Source organism: Gobio gobio (genome assembly GCF_949357685.1).
Source record: "Gobio gobio genome assembly, chromosome: 13".
Taxonomy (NCBI): Eukaryota; Metazoa; Chordata; class Actinopteri; order Cypriniformes; family Gobionidae; genus Gobio; species Gobio gobio.
This window is the reverse complement of record NC_137106.1, coordinates 51,128,127-51,155,734: the sequence shown is the minus strand read 5'-3', so window position 1 is coordinate 51,155,734 and position 27,608 is coordinate 51,128,127. Positions and strand designations below refer to the sequence as shown.

The 27,608-nt window shown below is 40.0% G+C and overlaps 1 protein-coding gene across 1 annotated transcript; it reads right to left on the bottom strand.

Moving 5' to 3' along the window:
* Positions 1-1,739: 1,739 nt before the first annotated feature.
* On the bottom strand, positions 1,740-17,245 carry LOC307136398 (uncharacterized protein). The gene is made up of 12 exons (XM_079833373.1): positions 16,684-17,245; positions 16,367-16,539; positions 16,152-16,283; positions 12,162-12,290; positions 11,902-12,046; positions 6,711-6,889; positions 6,495-6,591; positions 6,228-6,382; positions 2,917-4,169; positions 2,374-2,446; positions 2,117-2,242; positions 1,740-1,977 (listed from the first exon to the last, which is right to left on the bottom strand). The coding sequence occupies exons 1-8, from the start codon at positions 16,732-16,734 to the stop codon at positions 6,251-6,253; spliced, it is 1,038 nt and encodes a 345-aa protein (XP_079689499.1). The 5' UTR covers positions 16,735-17,245; the 3' UTR covers positions 1,740-1,977; positions 2,117-2,242; positions 2,374-2,446; positions 2,917-4,169; positions 6,228-6,250.
* Positions 17,246-27,608: the final 10,363 nt, after the last annotated feature.

Here is a 27,608-nt window from a genome sequence, read left to right as displayed (position 1 = left end):
AAAACAAAGACAAAAATATTCAGGCAAATTAATAGCCTACACTTTTGTCTAATTTCGCCAATTTGAATTGAAAATAGGCCAATGTGATTCATAATGTAATTAACAAACAAGAAATATTAACAAAGCCATTTTCTTCAGATGAGGCACAAGATTAATAATGAATGTGTACATATTGTAAATTAATATTATTCCATGTGTGGCCTTCAGTAAATTAAAAAGAAACTCAGCTATTTCAGCCTGTATTGGGATTAGTAATGAATGTGTTTATTTTGTGAATTAATTTAATAAACATAAAACTTTAATAAACAGTAAATTAACGTGTCTAAGAAAAGTATTCATAAAACATATAAATGTCAGTATGTTAATATGTAAACCATATTTACTTTCTTCACTGACAAAAATGGAAAAACTATATCAGTTAAAGCTCAGCGTTAGGAGGGGAAGAGACTGGGCAAGATAAAAACAGAGAAAAAAAAGAGATGTGGAGATAAGAAAGACAAATAATCTACTGCCCAGTGACATGGTTTTCAAGCTATTGTTATCTAATTTTTTGGCCTTCAGAACATCTTAAAAGGCACATATGTAGATCAGAGAAATAAACATTTTCTCAGGGGAGCTTTATAAGCATTACTTTATAAGTATTAATAAACAGCCATCCTATGGATATGCATGTTAGTAAGCTACTAGTTAATAGCGCAATTTGGACCCTAAAATACCCTCACTGGGGGCTAAGCCCCCCTAAAATGGAAATCCTAGAACCGCCCCTGCCTACGATATTACCTGAAGCGCAACAAATTGAAATACGAGTGACAGGTTTAATTCATCCATCTATAAATATCTTAATTTTGATTAAACTTGCTAATTTTGTGGTCTTGTTGAAGAAACCGCTGCCCATTTATTTTGTGATTGTAGTATAATACATTTTAACCCTGCTATCTGACCCACAGTTTTATCCTTTTTTATCTTTGCGAAAACCCACAATCATGCATCTCTTGAATATGTTGTTAATTTCATTTTACATGCAAACTATTTTATCCACAAGCAAAAGTGGCCTAAATCTCCAAATATTTTCCTTTTCTTGTTAAATTTAACTCGTTTCATCCCTCAGGTTTATGAAATTATATATATATATATATATTAGTTGCATTATGATGAATTATTCAAAGATATCTAACTGTGTTATTGTGTTTTTTTTCTGTGTATATAATGCATACAAACCCATATTTGTGAGTGACAGGTGCAGTGAGAGCTCAAAGCATCAGTAACTCTACAGCCCTACCAAGTAGTTTCCCTCAGCGTCTGCACAGAGACGTCTTTCAGCTGCTCGAGGATCTCATTTTTTGAGAAAACTGTTGATTTTATACTCAGAAAATATAAGTATCACTATTAAAAATGAAGATTACCCCAGATTTTACCTGTTGCATTACCAATTGCATTGCTAGCCCACCCAAACACTTACAATCATAATGACAAATGTTGATCAATACTTAATTATTACTTCTTTTTTTTTTTACTGAAAATGATATCGTTTTAGTTAAACGAGCAAAATGCAACTTGTTGTCATATGACATAGCGACGCATGAATACACACTAGACAAATGCAGCCGATGTGAATACACATCAATTTTCAGTCAAGCAAAAAATTAATGCACGGGTTAATAAAATATTACTTACTGACAACTATAGGAAACATGAATAAATGAGTAAAAGACTGAATAAAAGTAATCATAAGTCACCAACACATGAAACAAAGCTTTATTCAAATGTATTGTTCAAACTATCACACATTTACAGACGTCTTAACACAGCTGTGCCAATTCTGCAGCTTTATTTTGATGAAGCAGTTGACCACCATGGACACGTTCGCCTGTACTAGCCGTCCATCATGTCCCTCTGAACCCCACAACCCTGAAGCAAGAGTGGGAGAACAAGGACCATCTGACTGCCGCTGTGCCTGCTCTCCATCAGCATGACTACCTGTAAAACATTTAAACAGATTCAAATGCGTTACGTCAGCATACCATTTCTTGGCATATTTAATTTAATATTTTTACAATTACATGCTAATTGTATTGTAGCTTCATGACTTTTGTGGTGTAGTGGGCTAAACACTGACCTGATAAGCAGAAGGTTTCTGCTTGGATCTCCGCAGTGTGTCCTTGAGCAAGGCTCTTTACTTTTTTCCCCACACACACATTCCACCGTCACCTTGCCTTGCAGGCCCTGCTCCACCACAGAAGATCTGCAGCAAATGCACAGACATCAAGCATCAGAAAAGTGCTGAAATAACTGTTTGAAATTAAAATAAAATACAACTTAAGATTCAAATAGATTTTTTAAATAAAGTTGTATTAATTTCTGTAGTATACTCACTCAAAGCCTTTGATGACAGCCTTCCTTCAACAGCCTCTCTCCACCAGATAAACACACACGTGCTCTTCTGGCCCTGTAACATCAGACAACTTTCACGTTACCTGGATCTTAAACAAAACCTTGATAAAAGCATAAAAGTTTATGTGCTCAATAGCCTTAAATGTTGAGGTAGTTGCTGATGTGTTAATGTTCCTCAATTTATCAACAGTACGAATGGAAACATAAAAAAGATAACTTATGTTTAGTTACTTAATGTCGATTTATTAACATTACTGACATCTGCAATACTTATCGAAAACGTTCCAGTCAGATGTTAAATAAACATTTAGTAAGCATCTTTGTATGGTTTATGTAAATCTACTTTGGAGACGTGTGTGTGTTACTGCGCTCATACATAATAAAATGTGTTTTTATAGCACAATCACAACTATACTGTACTGTCTGTCGTCTTTGCACCTTCAACAATTCAACTGTTTACTCTACAGTAGCACAACAAATGCGATTTTAACACAAGGAACCGTGATTTTGGTTTGTAATACTCACATTTGAATACACCCGCATCGCTTTTCTTGGTGTTGGTCATCTGCAGTCTTTACGAGAGGCTTGATCCAGACTGGTTACCTCGGGATGGGCGTCCGGAGATAAAAAAAAAACAGAAAAATACTTAGCGTAGCTGCTGTTCAAAGCATTAAGCAAAGACAATCATGTGCACTGACATAACTGGAGTACAAGGTTATGAGATGCATTATGTGAATGCCTGGCTAAAGAGATGCGTCTTTAATCTAGATTTAAACTGGAGGATTGAGTCTTATTAGGAAGGCTATTCCATAGTTTAGCTGCCAAATATGAAAACGTTCTTCCTCCTTTAGTGGAATTAGATATCCTAGGTATTACCAGAAGCCCAGAGTTCAGTGATCTTATAGATCGTGATGGGTTATAAGGCAATAGAAGATCAGTTAAATTCACAGGAGCTAAACCATTTAGGGCCTGATAGGTCAGTAGCAACACTTTATAATTGATACGAAACTTAATAGGTAACCAGTGTAAGGATGTTAGAATTGGTGTAATGTGATCATATTTTCTTGACCTAGTAAGAACTCTAGCAGCTCATTTTGGTCTAATTGTAGCTTGTTTATTGAGGATGCAGGACAGCCAGCTAGTGATGTATTATTAATCTAGTCTAGAGGTCATGAAAGCATTAACTAACTTTTCCGCATCAGAGACAGATCGCATGTTCCGTAGCTTAGCGATGTTTCTGAGGTGGAAGAAGGCTGTTTTTGTAGTATTTGAAATATGATTTTCAAAAGACAAGTTGTGAAGTAACAGTACATCCTTCTAAATGCAAGTTATAATCTAAGAGATTCTGTGTACCAGTTTTTGGTCAAATAAGTAATACCTCAGTCTTATCTGAATTTAATAGGAGAAAATTACAGTTCATATATATTGAGAATAGCAGAGGGCCTAACACAGATCCTTGCGGCACTCCATAATTTACCAACGTTATCTTAGATTGTTCTCCATCTAAATAGACAAATTGGTAACGCTCTGATAGATATGATGCCTGTCCCTGAGTACCAGTGTAATTTTGTAGAAGATCTAAGAGTATTTTGTGATCTATGGTGTCAAATGCAGCACTAAGATCAAGAAAAACTAGTAATGTGACACAGCTTTGGAAAGAGTAATTCATTTGTGATTTGTACAGTTTGTTAATTTGAGATGTACATGTGATTTATTGAAATAAATTTGCAATAACATCTCCAGGGGATGGTGCTGGAAACCCTTCGGTGGACGGTTCTCTGACTCCGGCGCCTGGGCGACAACAATGGGCCCCTCCGGCCTCAGGCAAACGCTGGCGACTCTTCCGCTCCCTCTTGACAGATAGACAGATAGAGTCCAGTTCCTAAAGCGCACTGCCATCCGGCCTTCCAGCAGCCGGGTGAACTTCTCCAGGCGATGGCGCTGGAAACCCTTCGATGGACGGCTCTCTGACTCCTCCCCTGCCTCGTGGACGACGACGGGCCCCTTCAGCTTCAGACACCTGGAAGTGAATCCCCCGTTCCCTGCTCCTCCTCCCTATGATAAACTCTATCTATCTATCTATCTATCTATCTATCTATCTATCTATCTATCTATCTATCTATCTATCTATCTATCTATCTATCTATCTATCTATCTATCCATCTATCCATCTATCCATCTCTGTCCGTCTATCTATCTATCTATCTATCTATCTATCTATCTATCTATCTATCTATCTATCTATCTATCTATCTATCTATCTATCTATCTATCTATCTATCTATCTATTAGGTCTGTTGCAATTGGTCGATACAATCAGCTACGTCGACGCTGTTAATTAGTCGACGTCAATATTTTTAGTCGACTGGGTAAGTTGGGAACGATATGAAGTAATAAGAGCAGTATTTCTTAATCTGCGTCGATGTGTGACAGCAGGAGTGAGTGTGTGTGTGACAGCAGGAGTGAGGACGTGTGTGTGACAGCAGGAGTGAGGACGTGTGTGTGTGACAGCAGGAGTGAGGACGTGTGTGTGTGACAGCAGGAGTGAGAGGACGTGTGTGTGTGACAGCAGGAGTGAGGACGTGTGTGTGAGCTCTGCTTCCACCGTTCACTAAACAATGGAAGCAGAACAGTCGAATATATACGAGCAGCTCAGGAAAAAGAAAGCAGCAGAAAAGTGTGGCGCGGCCGGGACGTGTTCATGCTGCCGAACTCTCTGTAAAAATGCACGCCCTGGCGAGTATTCGGGTTAACGCAGTCGGATATGTCTTTAGTGAACGCATACAGAGTTGAGTGAGAAATCGGGTATTACAATGAATTTGGTCCGTGCAGCTCTTAAAGGGCCGGACCTCATATTCTGTGTGAAAGGGCAGGAACATGCCGGACAAGTGAGTTTATAGGGTTTTTTAACCCTAAAAGAATGATAAAACAATGAATAGTAAGTTCTGTCATATTACTCAATTACTTTTACTGTTTTTTGCCAAAGTATCAATTCGGTATCGGTATTGAGGTATTTTAGTCTGGTATCAAAGTCATAATTTTGGTATCTTGACAACACTATTCTATATAAAAAGTATTTGCTGATATTCTCTTTTTTTGTTATATTGGTTTACAAATTTGTACCTTTTCACATTTTTTCTCTTTTAGTTTTACATTTTGTCAAAGGCTTGTTTACATTTATATGTTTTATAGGACACTACTGAAGGCCAACGGTGCAAGTTAAATTAAATGTTTTTAACTAAAATTGTTGAAAATTATTGTGATAAATTAGTCGATAGATTAGTTGATATAAAAATAGTCGTTAGGGGCAGCCCTACTATCTATCTATCTATCTATCTATCTATCTATCTATCTATCTATCTATCTATCTATCTATCTATCTATCTATCTATCTATCTATCTATCTATCTATCTATCTCTGTCTATCTATCTATCTATCTATCTATCTATCTATCTATCTATCTATCTATCTATCTATCTATCTATCTATCTATCTATCTATCTATCTATCTAGGAGGAGCAGGGAACGGGGGACTCACTTCCGGGTGTCTGAAGCTGAAGGGGCCCGTCGTCGTCCACGAGGCAGGGGAGGAGTCAGAGAGCCGTCCATTGAAGGGTTTCCAGCGCCATCGCCTGGAGGAGTTCACCCGGCTGCTGGAAGGCCGGATGGCAGTGCGCTTTGGGAACTGGACTCTATCTGTCTATCTGTCAAGAGGGAGCGGAAGAGTCGCCAGCGTTTGCCTGAGGCCGGAGGGGCCCGTCGTCCCCCAGGCGCCGGAGTCAGAGAGCTGTCCACCGAGAGGTATCCAAACGAGGAGGAGTTCGGTGGATTTCACCCAGGTGATTTTTTTCTCTCTCTCTACCCTCTGTCGCTTCTCATCCTTCCATCTCCTTTTCTCTCACCTTGTCTGTCTTTAATCCTGGGTGCTGGAGAAGGCACCAGAGGAGGCTGGAGTCCCCCAGAGATGCGTGGCACTGGTCTTTTTCCGATCTGCAATAGAGACGTGATTTTTAAGTTAGTCACACTATGGATCCATGTCACAATATTTGATGAACAAGACAAAAGTATGGGGTATGTAGTGCTGGTTCTGTGTGGCCCTTACCATTTTCGGTGGAGGAGGAGCAAAAGCTCTCTCCAGTCTTTTCTTCCTCCGTTCCGCAAACCATGCATCCACCTCGAGTTTTTTATTTTCCCTCACACTGTAAAGGAGGGAGATTATCAAAAGATCACACAAACCATACAATTATAATAGCCACTGATGATCATCACAGTAGCTTTATTGCTTTGTGTCACGAAGACATGTATTTTTATATCTTACGTGTTAGCATAGGCTTTAAAAAGCTTCTTTCTTATTTCGCAGCATCTCTCAGGCGGCATGACTTCCATCTTGTCATAAAGCCATTCGTCCAAATCTTCCAGCATTTCTATTGCTACGCCAGCGCGACGGCGTAAGGTCTCCTTGTAAAACCCAGAGAGCTGCTGACTTAATTTTTGGATCTGGTGAGGCAAAAGCAAAACGATGAGATAAACTGTAAATGACTATACGGCTGTTCTCCATTGGTTTGGCTCATTTCTTGAAACAGAAATTACATTCTCAAAACAACATGGACAAACCTCCAAACCACTTCGCAATTGTTCACAACAGAATAGCATTTCTCATTCATTTCATCAAATTGCAAATGTCTAAGTACATGTCTCAGTGTCTCAGTACATCTTTGCAAATGATTAAGTACAGGTAGCCTACATTTAGCACAATTTCCAAGTGAATAGATCTTATTGATCTAAACTGATTGTTGATTCTCAGTCAAATGGTTGTTCGCTCCAAAACGTGTCAGCGTCATTTCATCGTACAAGTCATCACATGCACAATAGTCTGTTCAATTGTCAAAATTAGTCAAGAACATAATACCATGAATACCATATATGAATCCCTTGGAACATTTGATAAATGTATTACAGCAATTGACAGTGCTGTATTTCACACATCTCAGATGACCAATCAAACGGTATGTTTACTTGCACCTGCCCAAGTAAATGAACAAGGGCAACTGCCTGCTCAAGGAAGAGGAAGATTGAGGATGAGAGGGGAAGTGGGTAGAGAGGGGAAAAGAGGGGAAGGGGGATGAGAGGGGTAGAGAGGGGAAGGGGGGAAGTGGGTAGAGAGGGGAAGAGAGGGGTAGAGAGGGGAAGAGAGGGGTAGAGAGGGGTATAGAGGGGAAGAGAGGGGAAGGGGGATGAGAGGGGTAGAGAGGGGAAGGGGGAAGTGGGTAGAGAGGGGTAGAGAGGGGTAGAGAGGGGAAGAGAGGGGTAGAGAGGGGAAGAGAGGGGAAGGGGGTAGAGAGGGGAAGGGGGGATGAGAGCGGAAGTGGGTAGAGAGGGGAAGAGAGAGGAAAAGAGGGGAAGGGGGGATGAGAGGGGAAGTGGGTAGAGAGAGGTAGAGAGGGGAAGGGGGATGAGAGGGGAAGTGGGTAGAGGGGTAGAGAGGGGAAGTGGGTAGAGGGGAAGAGAGGGGAAGTGGGTAGAGAGAGGTAGGGGGATGAGAGGGGAAGTGGGTAGAGAGGGGAAGGGGGTAGCGAGGGGAAGAGAGGGGTAGAGAGGGGAAGAGAGGGGAAGGGGGATGAGAGGGGAAGTGGGTAGAGAGAGGTAGAGAGGGGAAGGGGGATGAGAGGGGAAGTGGGTAGAGAGGGGAAGGGGGTAGCGAGGGGAAGAGAGGGGTAGAAAGGGGAAGAGAGGGGAAGGGGGGATGAGAGGGGAAGTGGGTAGAGAGAGGTAGAGAGGGGAAGGGGGATGAGAGGGGAAGTGGGTAGAGAGGGGAAGGGGGTAGCGAGGGGAAGAGAGGGGTAGAGAGGGGAAGAGAGGGGAAGGGGGATGAGAGGGGAAGTGGGTAGAGAGGGGTAGAGAGGGGAAGGGGGGATGAGAGGGGAAGTGGGTAGAGAGGGGAAGAGAGGGGTAGAGAGGGGAAGGGGGGATGAGAGGGGAAGTGGGTAGAGAGGGGTAGAGAGGGGAAGGGAGGATGAGAGGGGAAGTGGGTAGAGAGGGGAAGTGGGGATGAGAGGGGAAGTGGGTAGAGGGGTAGAGAGGTAGAGAGGGGAAGTGGGTAGAGAGGGGAAGAGAGGGGAAGAGAGGGGAAGAGAGGGGAAGCGGGGATGAGAGGGGAAGTGGGTAGAGAGGGGAAGGGGGGATGAGAGGGGAAGTGGGTAGAGAGGGGAAGGGGGGATGAGAGGGGAAGTGGGTGGAGAGGGGTAGAGAGGGGAAGGGGGTAGCGAGGGGAAGAGAGGGGTAGAGAGGGGAAGGGGGGATGAGAGGGGAAGTGGGTAGAGAGGGGTAGAGAGGGGAAGGGAGGATGAGAGGGGAAGTGGGTAGAGAGGGGAAGTGGGGATGAGAGGGGAAGTGGGTAGAGGGGTAGAGAGGGGAAGTGGGTAGAGAGGGGAAGAGAGGGGAAGGGGGTAAAGAGGGGAAGAGAGGGGAAGGGGGGATGAGAGGGGAAGTGGGTAGAGAGGGGAAGAGAGGGGTAGAGAGGGGAAGAGAGGGGTAGAGAGAGGTAGAGAGGGGAAGGGGGTAGCGAGGGGAAGAGAGGGGTAGAGAGGGGAAGAGAGGGGAAGGGGGGATGAGAGGGGAAGTGGGTAGAGAGGGGTAGAGAGGGGAAGGGGGGATGAGAGGGGAAGTGGGTAGAGAGGGGAAGAGAGGGGTAGAGAGGGGAAGAGAGGGGAAGAGAGGGGAAGGGGGGATGAGAGGGGAAGTGGGTAGAGAGGGGTAGAGAGGGGAAGGGGGGATGAGAGGGGAAGTGGGTAGAGAGGGGAAGAGAGGGGAAGGGGGGATGAGAGGGGAAGTGGGTAGAGAGGGGTAGAGAGGGGAAGGGGGGATGAGAGGGGAAGTGGGTAGAGGGGTAGAGAGGGGAAGTGGGTAGAGAGGGGAAGAGAGGGGAAGGGGGGATGAGAGGGGAAGTGGGTAGAGGGGTAGAGAGGGGAAGTGGGTAGAGAGGGGTAGAGAGGGGAAGGGGGGATGAGAGGGGAAGTGGGTAGAGAGGGGAAGAGAGGGGAAGGGGGGATGAGAGGGGAAGTGGGTAGAGAGGGGTAGAGAGGGGAAGGGGGGATGAGAGGGGAAGTGGGTAGAGGGGTAGAGAGGGGAAGTGGGTAGAGAGGGGAAGAGAGGGGAAGGGGGGATGAGAGGGGAAGTGGGTAGAGAGGGGTAGAGAGGGGAAGGGAGGATGAGAGGGGAAGTGGGTAGAGGGGTAGAGAGGGGAAGTGGGGATGAGAGGGGAAGTGGGTAGAGAGGGGTAGAGAGGGGTAGAGAGGGGTAGAGAGGGGAAGTGGGGATGAGAGGGGAAGTGGGTAGAGAGGGGTAGAGAGGGGAAGGGAGGATGAGAGGGGAAGTGGGTAGAGAGGGGTAGAGAGGGGAAGGGAGGATGAGAGGGGAAGTGGGTAGAGGGGTAGAGAGGGGAAGTGGGGATGAGAGGGGAAGTGGGTAGAGAGGGGTAGAGAGGGGTAGAGAGGGGTAGAGAGGGGAAGTGGGGATGAGAGGGGAAGTGGGTAGAGAGGGGTAGAGAGGGGAAGGGGGGATGAGAGGGGAAGTGGGTAGAGAGGGGTAGAGAGGGGAAGGGAGGATGAGAGGGGAAGTGGGTAGAGGGGTAGAGAGGGGAAGTGGGGATGAGAGGGGAAGTGGGTAGAGAGGGGTAGAGAGGGGTAGAGAGGGGAAGTGGGGATGAGAGGGGAAGTGGGTAGAGAGGGGTAGAGAGGGGAAGGGGGGATGAGAGGGGAAGTGGGTAGAGAGGGGTAGAGAGGGGAAGGGAGGATGAGAGGGGAAGTGGCTTTGGATCAAAAAATCAGACAGAAAATATATTTCTTAATATTCTGCATAATTATAAAAGTTCGAGTAGTATTGCATTATAAATATAATCTATTATGAGAACACCCAACATGGTATAAATAACACAGATAAGCCATATATTGTCGCGATTGTGTTTATTATCTTCAAACTTGTCTATCTGCATGTTAGTCTAACATTGTTAGAGCAAATTCTGGAAGCTGTTTATGTCAATGTCACATGGTGATACCATGTGACATTGACATAAACAGCTTCCAGAAATCGATCAATGAATATGAAAACCGTCTGTACCTTCTGAAGATAGTAATACGAGCGTTAGCTGCTCTCATTCATAAAAAACTCTTCATACTGGCAGCCGAAGGGCGCTCCGTGCACATGTAGTCCATATATAGCATGCATGAAGATGATATCTTCTTCATGAGTGCTATATATGGACTACATGTGCACGGAGCGCCCTTTTTTATGAAGGAGAGCAGCTGACGCTCGTATTACTATCTTTAGAAGGTACCGACGGTTTTCATATTCATAACTCCTGACACATATTAACAAATTACGGTCACTATATGTCTTTGAGAATAAAACAGAGGTCAAAAATGGAAGCTTGAGTCTTAGATCTTTTAAATGATGTATAGTTTGTCAAGGTAATTACTTACATCTGACAGTCATTTTGAGCTAATTTAAACAAAGAAAGCTTCAGTGCGCCTCATTGCACGATGTGTTTGTTTGAGCTGATGTGTGTGTGGGTGTCGCCTCAGTATTTGAATCTCAATAGAGCGCGCGCTTCGTGGGCGTGGTCGCATTAACGTATAATGAACCGCTCAGGAACGACTGACAACGCTCTGCTTTCAAACGGATTACATAAACACAGAATATTTGTTTTTGATTTGGTTTACAGTGTTTAAAACCTGACATTTCAGCGTTTCTTTTGACTTATGGCTCATGTTTGTCAGACAAGTATTCAATAAGCTAGAGGTCATTTTCTGAAGACTATCTGAATGAACGTCTTTGACAGAGAGGCTGCAGATTGCGCATCGTGTTTGATTTCTGTATTTTGCAAAAATCACAACAATTTGTTTTTATTGTGACTGTACTAAAAAAAAATTGAAACTTAACAGATTATAATGATGTATAACACTTGCCTGAATGAAAAAAAAACGACTTAGAGTTATTTGAGTCTCTTTGGCATTGATAAGAAAAAAGCAAGCCAATCATGCCGGCTTGATTGCCGACTCGAGAGGGTTAAATGAGAAGGAAATTTAGTTTTGGCACATGAGTGAACTGTTTTGGGAGAGGTATGAGCTTTTGCAGATGAACCATGGTGTTGTGCTGAACCATCCACGTTGTTTTGGCAAAAGCACCAAGAGTGATGAGAACATCCGGTCTGTTTCAAGAAATGAGCCAAAGCGATTGAGAAAGATCTTTGCCATTTTGGTGGCACTGACTATTTATATGGGAAAGGAATTTAGTTTTGAAGCATGCGTGAACAGTTTTCGGAGAGATATTAGCTTTTGCAAGTGAGCTATAGTGTTGTGCTGAACTGTAAGACCGTTTTGCCAAAGGATCTTACAATTTTGAGAGTGTAATTTCTGTTTCAAGAAATGAGCCAAACCAATGGAGAAAAACTGTAAAACATTTGGATGCGGCGTGGTGGTGTGATGGCTTTAGATGGGACACGATGTGCTTACCGTATTTCTTAAATCGATTTGGTCAGATTTGTGCGACTCCGTGTTTTCAATTTTAATTTCCATCAGTCTTATGGCTTTACGGTTCTCTGCCTCCTTTTTGTTCCTCGAGTATAACTGCTTTATAAAGTTGTCTATCTTCTTCTTGCTGCACAAAAACACACAAGACAAAAAGATGGTCAAACACTGTTACTGTCTTCAGTTCCCAGATTTCCCACCGATTGAGAGTGTGTAGAACACATGGTTGTGCACAAGAAACATACATCTTTTCCTTTTCGTCCTGATAGCGGTCCAGTTCATATTCATGGTCTTTCATTAAGTGCATATACATCCACCCTAAGTGCCGTTCAAAGTCCTGTTCTTCAGCAGGATCACTGACGACTTCACTGACACTGTAACAGAGATGAAGAATGTTATCAGAAGCAGTTTCTTCACTGTGCATATGCAACATCATACATTAGGGGTGTAACAATACATCGCTTTTTTATATCTCGATATACGATGTAAATTATATGATTCGCGTTATAGAGTTGTTTTATCCAAGGCTCAGCTGTGTTTATAAGGTATAATTCAGAAATGTAAATCCTGTCATCATCTACTCACCCTCATGTCGTTTCAAACCAGTACGATTTTCATTTAACTTCAAAACACAAATGAAGATCATTTTCAAGAAACCAGAGAAAGATTTCTGTCCCTCCATTTAAAGTCCATTCCTCTCAAAAAGATCCAAAAAATGTCATGAATGTCTCATGAACCCTCACCGGTCAAACAACGCTCGCTCAAATCCCTCAGACATGACATTTATCAGTACTGTAGCCGACTATACTTGTTGTAGCCATTACACAATGTATTTTGCTTTATATTTATGTTTAAATATTATAATGTTATTTTTTGAGATGTTCCGATACCCTTTTCCCCTTCCCGATACCGATTCCGATACCTGGGCTCAGGGTATCGGCTGATAGCGAGTACTGATCCGATACCTGGGTGTGTATCTGTATATACACAGCTGTATTCACTACTAGCCCTGTATGAACTGCTAGAATTATTTTATGGTGTGCTTCAGACTTATCCCTTAATAAAACATGTTAAAAAACATTTAAAAAGTGAACTACTGTATTTATTACAGTATTTGTATTATCTGACATGCATTTGACAGTAATATTATTTATTTTTCTTAAGTGAAGAAGAACTTCAAATGCAGTCACAAATCTAACACTGCAAACTGAAAAAGGTATTTTAGTTTTACAATATAACTGTATAAAAAACAGTATAATAAATGTAGGAATATAAAAAAATTATATATTAATCAGAAAATAATCTCTTTACAACCTTCTAGGCATAACTATTATTATTACATAAAAACGCAGTAAATCTACAGTAGGCTACAACAGTAGCCTAACATATTCTGAAAATTTCTTCACGTCAAACCGAAACTTTTATTTTGACGGGTTGCCGTGAACACCTTTGAGTGTCTGTGTTCATGATATGACACAGTAAATTCTCATGAAGTGACGGTTTATGGGTTTGTGTCCTCATATAGTGCCCATAGACTGTAAAAACGCACGTAGAGGTAGAGAAACTGGGGGAGGACAAAGACAGCAAGCGAGTGTCACGCGCGTGTGTGTGTGTGCGCGGGTGCCCGCCATCCTCACAGAGACGAAATACTGCTAAACAGCGGACATACTGCTAATGCTTTTTCATTTCTTCTTCGCTGCTCTAAACGGGTTGCTTGTGGCAACACAGCACAACTTCCTGTGTTTGCAATGCATTCTGAACAGCGAAGAAGAAATGCGCAGTGGTTAGGCAAAGCTCGCGGTCATAATAACTAGGTCTTGTTTAAGAAAATGGTATCGGATCGGTACATGGGTTGAAGTACTCGCCGATACCGATGCCAGAATTTGTTGTGGTATTGGGGATATTTCCGATACTAGTATCAGAATCAGAACAACTCTAGTTTTTTTTTAAATTTCATCTGATTATGAAAAGTGCAAAGATGCACTTAAGTTTTGTTTTGTAGAAAGCCTTTCTTTAAAGTGAATTTCGTTTAGTATAAATTGTGTCTTAATTTTAATCAATGTTTCCTCAGCCAATTGCCTGGATTTAATAAATAAGAAGCAAATCGGCTATAGCAGACAGCAATCGTGACATGGAGGCGCGGGAGCGATCACGATTGTTCTTGAACATCTCATAAATAAACCCAAACTCAGCCTCACAGACATGAGAAATGTGTGTATAGAACGCTTGAAGTGTCCCCTTTTAAACGAAACAATTCTAAACGAAAATAAATCTTTAATCATAGCGCAGTGTTCCCGCGAGCAGCTCATGACTGGCGTCTCAGAGCGGTTCTGTTCAGATGCTGCACTTCATCAGTTTAGCACACATCTCTAATGGTAAATGGTAAATGGACTGCATTTATATAGCGCTTTTAACAGACCTACGGCCATCCAAAGCGCTTTACATTTGCCTCACATTCACTCATTCACACACCGACGGCGGTACACATTTGTTGTAGTATTAATTCTTACTTTGCTAAAAAAAATATATTATTTCTGATTCAGGCATAGCTTTCTGCCCATTCAATTAGGCTAATAAAATAATGATTAAAAAAACACAAATGCTTGATCAAGGCAGAGAACCTAAACTCTACTTTCTTGTGATTAGATCTGTGACTGACTGCATTGATCATCTGAAGCGCACACACACTCCTCAAAGTGAAAGCGCAAACATCATTTAAATCACCAGATCACATCTAGTTTTAGTAATATAATTATTCGAAGAATTTGAGATGGTTTATTCTTATAAAAACAGGAGTGCGCACGGATGAACGTTTCAGTGACATTACTAGGGCTGTAATCTCCCAGTCGATTAGTCGATTTTTAGTCGATACGTTCTGGCTCGACCAAAATTCTGATTGGTCGATTTTTTGCCGCGTTCATTTAATCAGTTTTGCCACGCCGTGTTCATTTCATCAGGTGGAAAGCTCTAATTGCTAATGGGGGTGTTTTCAGAGCACCCCTGTTTCAAAGGTAACAGTCTGCCTTCAGAACACCCCCATTGTTTTCACTTCTTTTGGATTAGCCCAACCAACTGGCGAAGAGAAGTCTCTCGCTGGTCCTTTGTTTTTCATTCCTCGCTGGCTCAAACGCACACCCATAGCGGTAAACTTGAGGAACGCCCATCAACATACACATGAGGGGAAGCGTCACAACACCGCGCTAAGTGGATCTGTACTGTCAGTTTTACCGCGTTCATTTCATCAGGTGGAAAGCACTAATGGGGGTGTTTTCAGAGCACCCCTGTTTCACAGGTAATAGACTGTCTTCAGAACACCCCCATTGTTTTCACTTCTTTTGGATTAGCCCAACCCACTGGAGAAGAGACATATTGAAGAAGGCTAGTTTTCTGTATATTAACGTTATTTATTTAATGGTGAGAGCGTTTTTTCTGCTCTTGTTTAATAAATATTCATTTTTTATTAAAGTGGACGTGCCTTTTGTGTTTAAGAGTAAAAGCTTTAAGTTAATAGTCTATTCGTGTCTCAGCCGCAAAGCTGAACTCATGTTCACAGAGCGGCTGAAATGATACTGTCTGTCAGTTATTATAATACATATGACAAAAACAATTGTCTAAATGATGTTGCATATTCCTCAAAAGTTCTTGTGATGATATCTAGTTGACAACATAGCCTATGATTTACGAAAATATTGTACTATGATATTGCGCAGGTGCACGTGATGCAACGCTGTCAGAGCCTCATTTCAGTGCAAAGTAATCTGGTCAAAAACTATTTAATATACTGCAAATAGCCTACTAGTTTTTTATGTTTATTTATAATTCATTTAGGCAGACAACAAGGCTACCAAGTACTGCGCACAGTGCGCAGCTAATTAATTTAACTTTTTTTTCCTAACGTAATTTTTAGTCGAAAATGTCAGGACTTCAGTCGACCAAGATTTTCTTTGGTTGATTACAGCCCTAGACATTACTACATTAACCACTATATGTAGTGTTGAATATAATACATAGTAATGCAATGGGGGAATATTTGTTTGTCCTGATAATAATATAATAACAATAATATCATTTAAATAATAATTTAAAAAAACATCTCTTCTTTATTTATACCGCGATAAATATTGCATTGCGAGTTTAGTCTCAGGCGTTTGCATGGAATCGTGACACAAGTGCATCGTTACAGAGTTATACATATGCAAAACATCCATTGTGCACATTGGCATGACAGTGCTTACCTTTCCAACGCTTGTGGTGACTTTTCCCACGCTTGTGCTGACCTTTCCCACGCTTGAGATGACCTTTCCCAGGCTTTAAGCTCTTCCATGTCTTCTACCGTTTCTTTTTGTGCTATGGTAAAAAACTCAGCTCTGAAACATGACGAAATAAAAAAAACAATAAATCAGTGTCTGGCAACCAAAACTGAAACAAATTAACATGTAAAAGTACTTACATTAGTTCGGCCTCCAGGTCAATCGTCTTGCTTCCTGGTGTTTTCTGAGACATCTGATCGGCCACTCCGGAGTCCTCACACTTTTCCGAGCTAATATAATGAAATAGCTTGGGAAGTGCGTACCGTTTTCCTGTTTTTATCTCTAATCTTTCAATATGAAAAAAGTCCCGAATCTGGAGAGAGAATTACAAAAACATCAGCTCGCGTGTTGCATTTTATCACACATTGCTGTGTGCTGACTTTACTGAAAAAAAAATCATATCAAAAACAAATACAGTTTCTTTCAAGATTGGCAGAATTATTTGTGCATTATTCACCAATTCCAGCTGTTTCAGGGGGTCATCAATTTCCGGGTGGCTACAGTCCATGATCTTATCAAACGTATCCTGAACCCAGGACTTGATAATATAATCATGGCGGTTCTGGAACTGAAGTTCACTAACTTCCCTTTGCTGTAGAACACATGAATAGTAAGTGATCTTAAGAGACAGAACTGTACAGAAGACATCAGTGAGTCTTTTTGTCTATGTAAATGTATGTGTGTATTTACCAAATCTCTTAAATTACACGATAATCTGAACATCTTATCCTCTTGTGCTGCTACCCTCCACTGGGAATGTGTGTTCTTCGAAGTAATTTCATTGAGGACAGACCTCATTTCCTCTAACTCCTTCTGCATTTCATTCTGCCGATTTAAAATACTCTTCTCTATGTTACTAAAAACTGCACTCCTTGGAACCTTTCTTTTAGGCACATTGATGCTCTCTTCTTCTCTGCCCTTTTTTTTTCTGTCCTTTTCTTTTCGGCCCTTTTCTTTTCGGCCCTCTTCTTCTCTGTCCTTTTCTTCTCTGTCCTTTTTTTTTCTGTCCTCTTCTTCTCTGCCCTCTTCCTCTTCTTTCACTTTCATACCCGGTAAATACATCTGAGAAACAACAAGTGAGAAAGGTTAGAAGAGAACATATGCTACACACAAATGAAAAACCTAATGCACACAATTTACAAGCAGTAGATATATTTCATATGTGACCCCGGAGCATAACACCAGTCCTGCGTCTCACGGGGATATTTGTGGCAATAGCCAACACTTCATTGAATGGGTCAAAAAAAAAATGTATTTTACGCCAAAAAATCATTAAGATATTAAGATCATGCTCCATGAAGATATTTTGTACATTTCCTACCGTAAATATATCACAAATGTATTATTAGTAGTAATATGCATTGCTAAGGACTTCATTTGAACAACTTTAAAGGAGATTTTCTCAATTTTTAGATTTTTTTACACCCTCAGATTTTCAAGTGGTTGTATCTCGGCCAAATATTTTCCTATCCTAACAAACCATACATCAGTTGAAAGATTATTATTTTTTAAAATTTCATTATGACTGGTTTTATGGTCCAGGGGTGACATTAGGGCTGAAACAATTCCTCAAACTTTCGGATTCAGCTCATCTCAAGATCCGAGACTGCATGATTATTGCTCAGTAGCGCGACCCGTTTAGCGATAGCATCACGCTTACCACGGACAATTTGAATAATTGTAATGTGACAATCGGGTGCGGATCTAGAGAAAATCATATGCGGGTGGATGGTTTGTTTTTAACAGCGGATTCAGTGACGTTAGAGCTGATCCGCGCATCTCTACTCTTATTCTTGTTCCAAGTTTCCTTCCTGTCCAATCATTTTTGTTTCTTACAAAAGCCACAAAGCCTTCGGAAGACAGTAAAGGCTTGTGTCATACCTGAGCTGAAGCTGAGACTTGAAAGTTAAGTTCACAACATAAATGCATGTTTAGCCATTATTATCATCTATATTACTATTATATTGATTTATAGGTTGAAGGTTTTGTTTTAGGTTCTACTATGTATTCCTTTTTAAAGTAATTTGAAATTGATTTTTATATATTTTTTATTCATATATTTGTATTTGCATTTTGAATATAATATGGCAATTGAATGCACTAAATTGGTTTAGTTTTCACAGATATTAATGTATGCAATTTCAGCAATAAAACAAAACTTAAACTTTTTCTATTTCCAAGGAAACAAATTAGTTGTTCATTTTAAGATGCACGTCTAATTTTCTCTTGTATATTTAGTATTGCTCTTTAATAATGAAAAAGTACTTCTTATCCGATTACGCGATGGAATAATTGGTAGAATACTCGATTACTAAAATAATCGATAGCTACAGCCCTAGGTGACATATTACAAAATGTCATATTCATTTGAACGGGAACAATCAGAATATACAAAATTCACTTACTTCATCCTCAACATTGATGCCGAGAATTGATTTTGTTGGATCCCGTTCTGCATAAAACATCAGATTTATTTCATGTTAATATGGTACTCATAAAGGAACTTATGCTTACTTCATACTCAAGTGATATGTTTTAAATTCAAATTTTACATACCGGTTTGGCGAGGGCCAAAGCTGGGAGGACGTGTGAAAGACTTTTCACTCATGAGAACTTTGTTCCGCTGCGGAGTGAGCTCCTGTTGATGATAAATGAGGATAAACACCATAATACTATGCTCAACATACAGGGTTAGGATTTCATGAAGGTAAATTTAAGACCTTTTTAAGACCTATTAACAAATGTAAAGAATAAAACGAAGGGAACACAACATCAATGTGTTCTCTAAATGTAGATGTTTAAGGAGAAACACTTCCAACAGATATCTGTCACTTTTTCATTCATTTGACTAAAAAAAGCATGAATGGTTTTGCTCAGAACCACTACAATATGGAAATAACTTTTACTGCCCCTTCTGATCACACTGCAGAAAGTGATTTCTCTTTTTCCAGCAAAAATACTGTATCTAAAGATTCTTAAATCAAGACACATTTACTGCAGAAATGTGAAGTTTTCTGTGAAGTTTGTGACTAAAACAAGAACTCAGAAAAATCAGCTTCATTTAGAGGTTTTGACAGATATTTGATGTTGTTTTAACCCCTTAACTGTCACTGGCGGGACGCCTGGCGCTCTTTTTATTTTTAGCGCCTTTTTTAGCGTCTTTTTTTCATATCATATTTTAGTAGTCTAATTATCATAAATTAGGTATCATTCGAAAGCTTACGAACTCAAAATTCATCTTGTGAAAACCGTTTTAAAATCGGACGTTGCATTACCATGGAAACAGTATTCTAAATTCTTCTAACGGGCTCCTCCCCCAGTGGGCGGTGTCAGGTTTCATATTACAAAATTAATTTGAACCACTTTATAATAAAAATATTTTCTAATCTTGACAAAACACATTTCGTCGGAAAGGTCTGAGTCTCAAGGTTCCATATTTGGTTACTGTTTTGTGCTGGAGTGACATTTGGACAGAAATTTACAGGAAAATACATCATAAAAACAATCAATGGAATGTGTTTGACACCCGGTGGCTGTTTTTGGTACAGCGCCTAAACAAAATCTCATGGGGACTTTTTGAATTTTTGTGATATCAACTTCAAATTTGGAACACAACTTGTTTAGACATAAGGCTTTGATTTTATAGTAATTAAAGCTACACTATGTAACTTTTCCGTCCACTAGAGGTCGCCTGTTCAAAACAAAGGCGTAGTTTGATGACGGCACGTTTGAGCGCAGAATCTCGGGACATGTGGTCTTCACCTCACAGCCGGTGGGAAACAGTCATGATAGGACTCGGGCAGAAATCATGTTCATGGATGCGATTATTAACGTTACTGTAGTGAAGCAGAGCAGGAGCGAGTGTTGTGGAGCTGAGCAAGGCCGCAGGAGCGATTGAAGAGCGGGACTGTTATTATGGCATAGTCGCTGGCAGGACTTTAATTATGACACGGTTGCCGGCGCAACTTCCTCTTTTCCAGTCATGAGTTTGAGGTAACGCAACTCTGTTTATCGTATAAGATATATCTGAGTGTGTTGAAAAGGAAGTTATGACGTTCGCTCGGCGGCTGCTATGACACTTGTTCACACTGCAGTGAGAGTAAAGTGTTTCACTGAATAAAACCGGAGACCGAGGGTGACGCAGATATGACGCAATCGACAGGCGACTCCCTCACACGCATAGCTCACACGTCCCGGTTCCTTGGTTAAAATAGCAATTTTCTCACGATTTACAAATAGTTGAAAACATTTGGGATATTTTAAGTACTCAACTGAACAAAATATATAACACTGGCCTAGTGGTTTCTGGATATTTTACTGCAAAAATCCTACATAGTTCACCTTTAAAGAGGTAAAATAAGGCAAAATATTTTATATAAAATAACAAATATTTATTACAGTATTTGTAATTTTTTTAAACTTCCATCTTATGAATTGCTTTCACTTCAGGAATAATCTGCCGAGTGTCTACCAAACCTAGGTCTATATGAAGTATTCTTCAATTACAGCCATTTAAGTTTGGATAGTGCATTTTACATTTCATTTTACATTTGCGTCTCAAGTAAATTTATTAGAGATGCACCGATATGATCATTTTGGCCGATATTTGGCAAATATATTCTTTATATTTGAAAGCTGATAACCGATATATTGGGCGATAAATCTAAACCCATATTTTTATATAATTTTGAGAGCCTGATTATTAAAAAAAAGTCTCACCATTAAAGTCATGCCCCACACACACACAGTTGTTCTCGTTATAATTTTATATAGCCGATATGACAAACTTTATTTTCCTTTTTTTTTTTTTTTTGTGATTCATAACCATCATGGTGAATAATTGGCATTTGAAGTGTCTCAGCTGAAGGAAATAATACATATTATCATTACATTTTACATAATAATACAATTTACATATTATCGGTTTTAATATATCGGACAAATGTTCTTATCGGGCCGATGACGATATCATTAAAAATACGCATATATCGTCCGATACCGATATGGTGGCTGATATTTCGCGCATCCCTAAAATGTATCTTGTATTGGAAAACAGGACATAAATACTGAGGAAGAAAATATTTTTTTGCAATGTATGCAGCCATGACTTTATGAATGTGAGACTTTCTGCTCTGATTTAAGATCATTTTAAGGTCTTTTTAAGACTCAGAGAAGCCCTGAACATATGAACGCAGGCTTAATGTTAATAATGACCCATGATGGTTGAAAAACACATTCAATAGTATGATAGGCTTTTTACCTTCTTCGCCGAAACCTTTTTTTCTTGCGTTTTTCTATGCGGTGGTTGTGTCCGCAGTCCAGGTGTGGCTGTGGTGCTCATAGGTGGTCTGGCACCTATAACCTGAACACATGAACACAGGATTAATACTGATAATGTCCCATGATGGTTGGAAAAACACATTCAATAGTATGATAGCCTTCTTACCTTCTTCGCCGAAACCTCTTTTTCTTGCCTGCTTCCATGCGGTGGTTGTGTCCGCAGTCCAGGTGTGGCTGTGGTGCTCATAGGGGGTCTGGCACCTATAACCTGAACACATGAACACAGGATTAATATTAATAATATCCCATGATGGTTGAAAAAACACATTCAATAGTATGATAGCCTTCTTACCTTCTTTGCCTTTTCGTCTTTCTCGTTTCCAAGCGTTGATTGTGTCCGCAGTTCATCTATGTATTTGGCTCTCCTTTCTAGTCTGGCCATAAAATCCTGAATATATGAACACAGGATAAATATTAATTATGACCCATGATGGTTGAAATAACACATTCAATAGTATGATAGCCTTCTTACCTTATGCCTCGAAAGTCTCTCATGAAGGATTCTTAATCTTTGTTCCCTCCACGGTGTAGGTGGGCCCATCACGCTCCTAATTGGTGTTCCAGTGCAGAAGCCCTGAACATATGAACACAGGATTAATATTAATAATGTCCCATGATGGTTGAAAAAACACATTCAATACACCCTTTTCCGTAAATCCTGCAACGGTTTTTGTATTTTCTTTTCTTTTATGGGGTAAACGTACCTATCAGGCTCACCAAAATCTACACTGAGACATTTTAGTGCAAGAGTTTGAGTACAAGAAGTTATGTTAAAATAAAATATTAATCTCTCACACAATCATATTTAATGTTATTTTAAATGGCAAAAGCATTTCGATTAAGATGTACATCATTAAATGCAAAAAGTCAAACATGTTTGTACCCTTTACACCCCTTATGCCATTAAGCTCACAACGTGTTTTTTTAACTTGAAGTGAAAACCATGAGTAAATATTTAAAGTCTGTTTATGAAGTATTTACATAGACGTTCAATGTGGATGAGCTTAAAGCGAGCACACGGAGCTTTATTGGAACAGCAAACCTTTTTTAATTAATACAAATTTACATTTACATTTACATTTATGCACTTGGCAGACGCTTTTATCCAAAGCGACTTACATTGCATTTAAGGTACACATTTAACATTTTGTCAGTTCTTGCTTTCCCTGGGAATCGAACCCATGACCTTGGCGTTGCTAGCGCCACTCTCTAGTGTTTGAGCTACAGGAAAGCAATATTATTAAATATTATTATTTAATAATAAAATTACATACAAATTATTAAATTACATTTAAAAGGACAACTTAATGTATTAAGTTCCTACATATTTTAATATGAACAGATATTATTGAAAATATCTATGAAATTATACTTTTTCTTACTGATGTCACACTGAAGCTGTGATTTTCATAGTAGTGACCCTTTAAGCTCACCGCACAATAATATGATTTATTTAATAATTACTGCAGTGTAAAACCACAGAACATCAATAAACTGTACATTTATAATATAATGGATTTAAAAGTACAAGCCAGTAATGCCTGTGACAGGTGCACCTAACGTCCTTGCATCCGCTCAGCTGCCCCTCCACCTCCTTTGACTGAACTCACACACTCATGGTTGGATCATGTTGTGGTCTAAACCAATCAGAGACAGAGACGGGGCGGGTCTTTGCCTCTGATTGGCTGTGGTCCAGATATTCCTGCTACGTGCTGTGTGTGTGATTGAAATTGCGACCTGAGCAGCACCAGAGAATTTCGACCCCCTGCCAGATTATTACCCCTCTAGTATTGGTCAATTTAGGAGTAGGGGAGGGGTTAGGATTAGGCAATCAGGCGACTTCAATGAGGGGGCTAATAATTTGGCACAACAATGTCTAACGTTACCATTAAAGTGAAAGAGTCCTGTACTCACATCGTCAAGCAAACCACCAAAACAAAATCATCGTGTGTAAGTTAATCATTTGCCGTTCGCCGTTTGAAATCTTCCTTTGAAGAGACACACTTTCATGAAGTGTGTTTACCTATTCACTTAGCCTAAATTTGCAGTTGTGTGATAGATAAACAGCAGCGATGAAAAATTCTATAAAAAAAGACTTTTAAAAACTTGCATTAACGCGGGAGAGAACCCATCCATCAGGCCGCAAGTAACTAACGGTAAAACTTTTAAATTCCAGGCGCAGGTTAATTCTGTAAAGCCGGGAACACGCCATTGGTATCTGTCAGTCGTTGATAGTGTAGGGGTAAGATGCGTGGCACTGAGTTTTGACACAATTCGACCTGAGGTTCAAATCCGAACTCGCCGTATTTCCTTTTCTCATCACATATCAGATCTGAAAGGTGTTTATTTTCAATTAAAAATGAAGAAAATATTCGAAAAGTGGAAAGTAAGTGTCTTATGTTTGTTGTAACCGCTGCCCATGTTTTGTATGTGGACAGGTTGCAGCTGCAGTTTTGGTGTTTATTTATTATGAGTTGTATTTCATTGTTTATTATTTCATTATCTTTTAAATTAATTTATAACACTTTGTTAAAACTGTAGTTTTAAAATATTAATGTTCAAAGCATTGTTTCCCTTGATTTGAATTCCTGTGTAACTGCATATATTATGTTGTCATTTAAATAATGTAATTGAATGTATAAGCTGACCTTGAAATTGTGGCGTTAAAGCTACACTGTGTAACTTTTTTAGTTTATTCTTAGCTAAAAACACTTAGTTCTTTCAAGAATATATGTGCTCATTAATGTATATTTACTTCTTTCAAGTAATAAAGTATTCTCGTAAGTTTATAATATGCCATTGAAAATACATACGGGTGAGGGGTTCGAATGCGGGTCGCCATGTTGCCCCTCCATCTTGAAAGTACATTAGCCAAAGAGGGACATACCCGTAAATTCAAGCTTCGCCTTTGGCGTTTTAACACTCGATGGCACCGTGTCCAATGTGGACGAGGTCGAACTGGAAGCCATGTTAATCTTGGACTAAATCGGCCACCGTAGGAGTTAAAACGAAATCGGAATTGAGAGGAAGAGAAACTAATATTCACTGGATGGTCATATACCTTTTTAACCGCTAGATGGGGGAAAATATCACACAGTTTAGCTTTAAAGGCGACGCGAGATGGGGGAAATTTTTGGGTGCACCTAAGTAAAAAAGTTAGTCTGGAGCCCTGCTGTGAAGTAATATACTAGCGTAGCACACAATCTTATACAAGTAAGCTAGTAAGCTAACAATGTTCTTTAGCATCTGCGCTATGTTGCTAAAAACTATCTTTTGGATCTAACTGTAATTATTTCCCACATCCAGGTTCCAGGTTATAATATGTAAACGTTTAAATATTAATCTCTTAATTTTGCAGAAAGAAGTTATATTTATCAAAAATAAAGGCGTAAACATCCCCCTTATAAGACAACCCTCTTCCCAAAGCTTCCCAAAGAACCATAGACTGAAATCATAGAATATGGGTGTAGTTAGGGCTGGGTATCGATTCAATTTCAGATGTTCCGATTCGATACGATTTCGATTCGCAAGCTCTCAAATCGATTCGATTTCGATTCTCGATTCAACTCAATGAATATGGATTTAATACAAATACTATATTTATATAAAAAAAAAGAACAGTGAACAACTTTACAAGTGGGTAATTAAAAAGAAATTAGGAGCCACAAATTGTATATTAAACTCTCTCTATTTTAGGTACACTTGGGTACATTAAAACAGAACCCATCTCTAAATTTCAAATGCATATAATTATGTTAAATACAATACAATTTTGATGCAATTTATTCTAAAAAAATTATCTGAGAAGTGTTTTAAACAATTTCGATTTTTACGGATATTTTGATATATTTATTCTAAAACATAAAAAGGATATTGGATGATTTTCAGTAAAGGACAAGCTTTTCTTGCAATTTGCAGACCGTCAATCTGTTTTATGGAGGCTTTTTCCTCCAGGGGTGTCTGAGCTTTGATTCGTGCCCCGGATGGTGCATTATATTTCATCACTATCTCTGTTATTTGTGTGCCTTCCTTAGATGTGATTGCCATTCGATTTTATCTTTGCAACAAGCATATGCGATACCGGGCAGGATCGACTGGAAACCCCCGGGGCGGAGAACCGTGACACGCTGGCATAGTGCTCAGGGGGACGAATCGAACGAGCCCAGTTGAAACTTTAACCGGCTATATCTCGGAAACGTAATTTGGGTCGATCGTAGTGCCTGACGAGGCCTTTCGAGGATTGAGGCCGTAACCAGGAATGGGTTATTTCCCGCAAAGAAAGCACCCATTCCCCCATAGCGCCATCACCGCTCGTTACTTTTCATACACGAGAAGCGCGTTCATACCTGGACACAAGTTAGTTGCCATGGTAATGAACAACAATACCTTAACGTGCTGACTTATGTGAACTAACTTTTATTTGAGGAAATCTGTTTATAATATAAGGCATTAGGTTTGAATAAATGGTCCTGCGCTGTCTATTGACTTGATTTGAATATGTCTATAATGGCTAATGTACGTGACCGCTCAAGTTTAATGATCATAATGCATTTTTAGCGGTTGTGTGCTCGGCTGTGGGGGTGTTGCAATGTCTGGGTGATATCTCATCATCTAATGGTTCTGCAGAGTTGTAGCATTTCACCTCAGCATTAAAAACGTCAATGCACCGAAAGCCGACATTTAACCAGTGAATGACTAAACCCTTTAGATAGGCCTGTGCCAAAAAAAAGTCAAAAAAACAAATCATGTCCATGAGTAAACACACATGAGTGTTGTAAACTATATTCTACTGCCGTCACATACAATAGTCCATTAACTGTTGATCACCAGGTGGCACCATTAACCCTTTAGATAGGCCTGTGCTAAAAAAAGCTTATGGAGTTATACAGCATATAAACGAAGGAGAAAAAGTTCAAATCTGATGCTGCACAAAAACTAACAATGCATCAAAGCCAATGTTGTTATAAATCTTTCAAAGGTCCAAGACAAAGATATCCAGTGCACAATCACTTACAGTCATTTTGTGTGTTTTATCCCCCAAATCAGTGACATCATTTATGAACTTGGCAAGCTTAAAAATCCTGGATTTTTTCAAACATTTAGTAAGGGTAGTATGATAGCCTTCTTACCTTCACATTGCCTACTCGGTTGAGTTTGGGAGGTGGTTGTGGTCGCGGTAAAGGCTGGTCACTTAACATTGGTCCGCTCTGAGCCGGACTGTCACTCGGGGGCCAGAACATGCGATGATTTTTAGTGTTAAAGCTATACATTCTGATCTCTAAACAAATACGGCTGATCCAAAATCGTATTAAGATCTAAAACCGGGATGTGCAATTCCACTGTCCTCGTGCACAGATCTGGAAATTAACAAGATCTGGAAATTAACACGATAACAAAAACAAGGCAGATGTACAATGCTGATGGAAAGTCGTAGATGTAGCTGGTTCAAATGGCAAACTGAACAAAAATGCAGATTCACAATAAAATGCTGAGATGTAGCTGGTTCAAATGGCAAACTGAACAAAAATGCAGATTCACAATAAAATGCTGAGATGTAGCTGGTTCAAATGGCAAACTGAACAAAAATGCAGATTCACAATAAAATGCTGAGATGTAGCTGGTTCAAATGGCAAACTGATCAAGAGCTGTAGGAATAAGATGCATAAAGTCGCTGATAAAAGTAGTCAAGAATGAGTGAGAGCCTTTAAGCCTCTACTACTGTGACGTCACGAATGGAACGCATTCCGCAGCTGCCGCGGTGATTGTTTTGATTTAAAAACGGTTCAAGAAAACCATAAAGATATACACGCGCTGCCTATAATACGACCTAAAAGTGTGTAGTCTTTTTGTGAGTGTGTAGCAGGAGAGTATGCAAGCTTTGGGACATACACCTTAACTCTGTCACCGCTGTCAATCATCACACAGTTAAAATCCTCCACATTCAATTTGAATTTCACGTTGATCTGCCATCAGTGGGTGTTTATTGTAGAGACAATTTGATGTATTTAAAAGTTAATTGTCAAACATGTCATTACAAAAGTT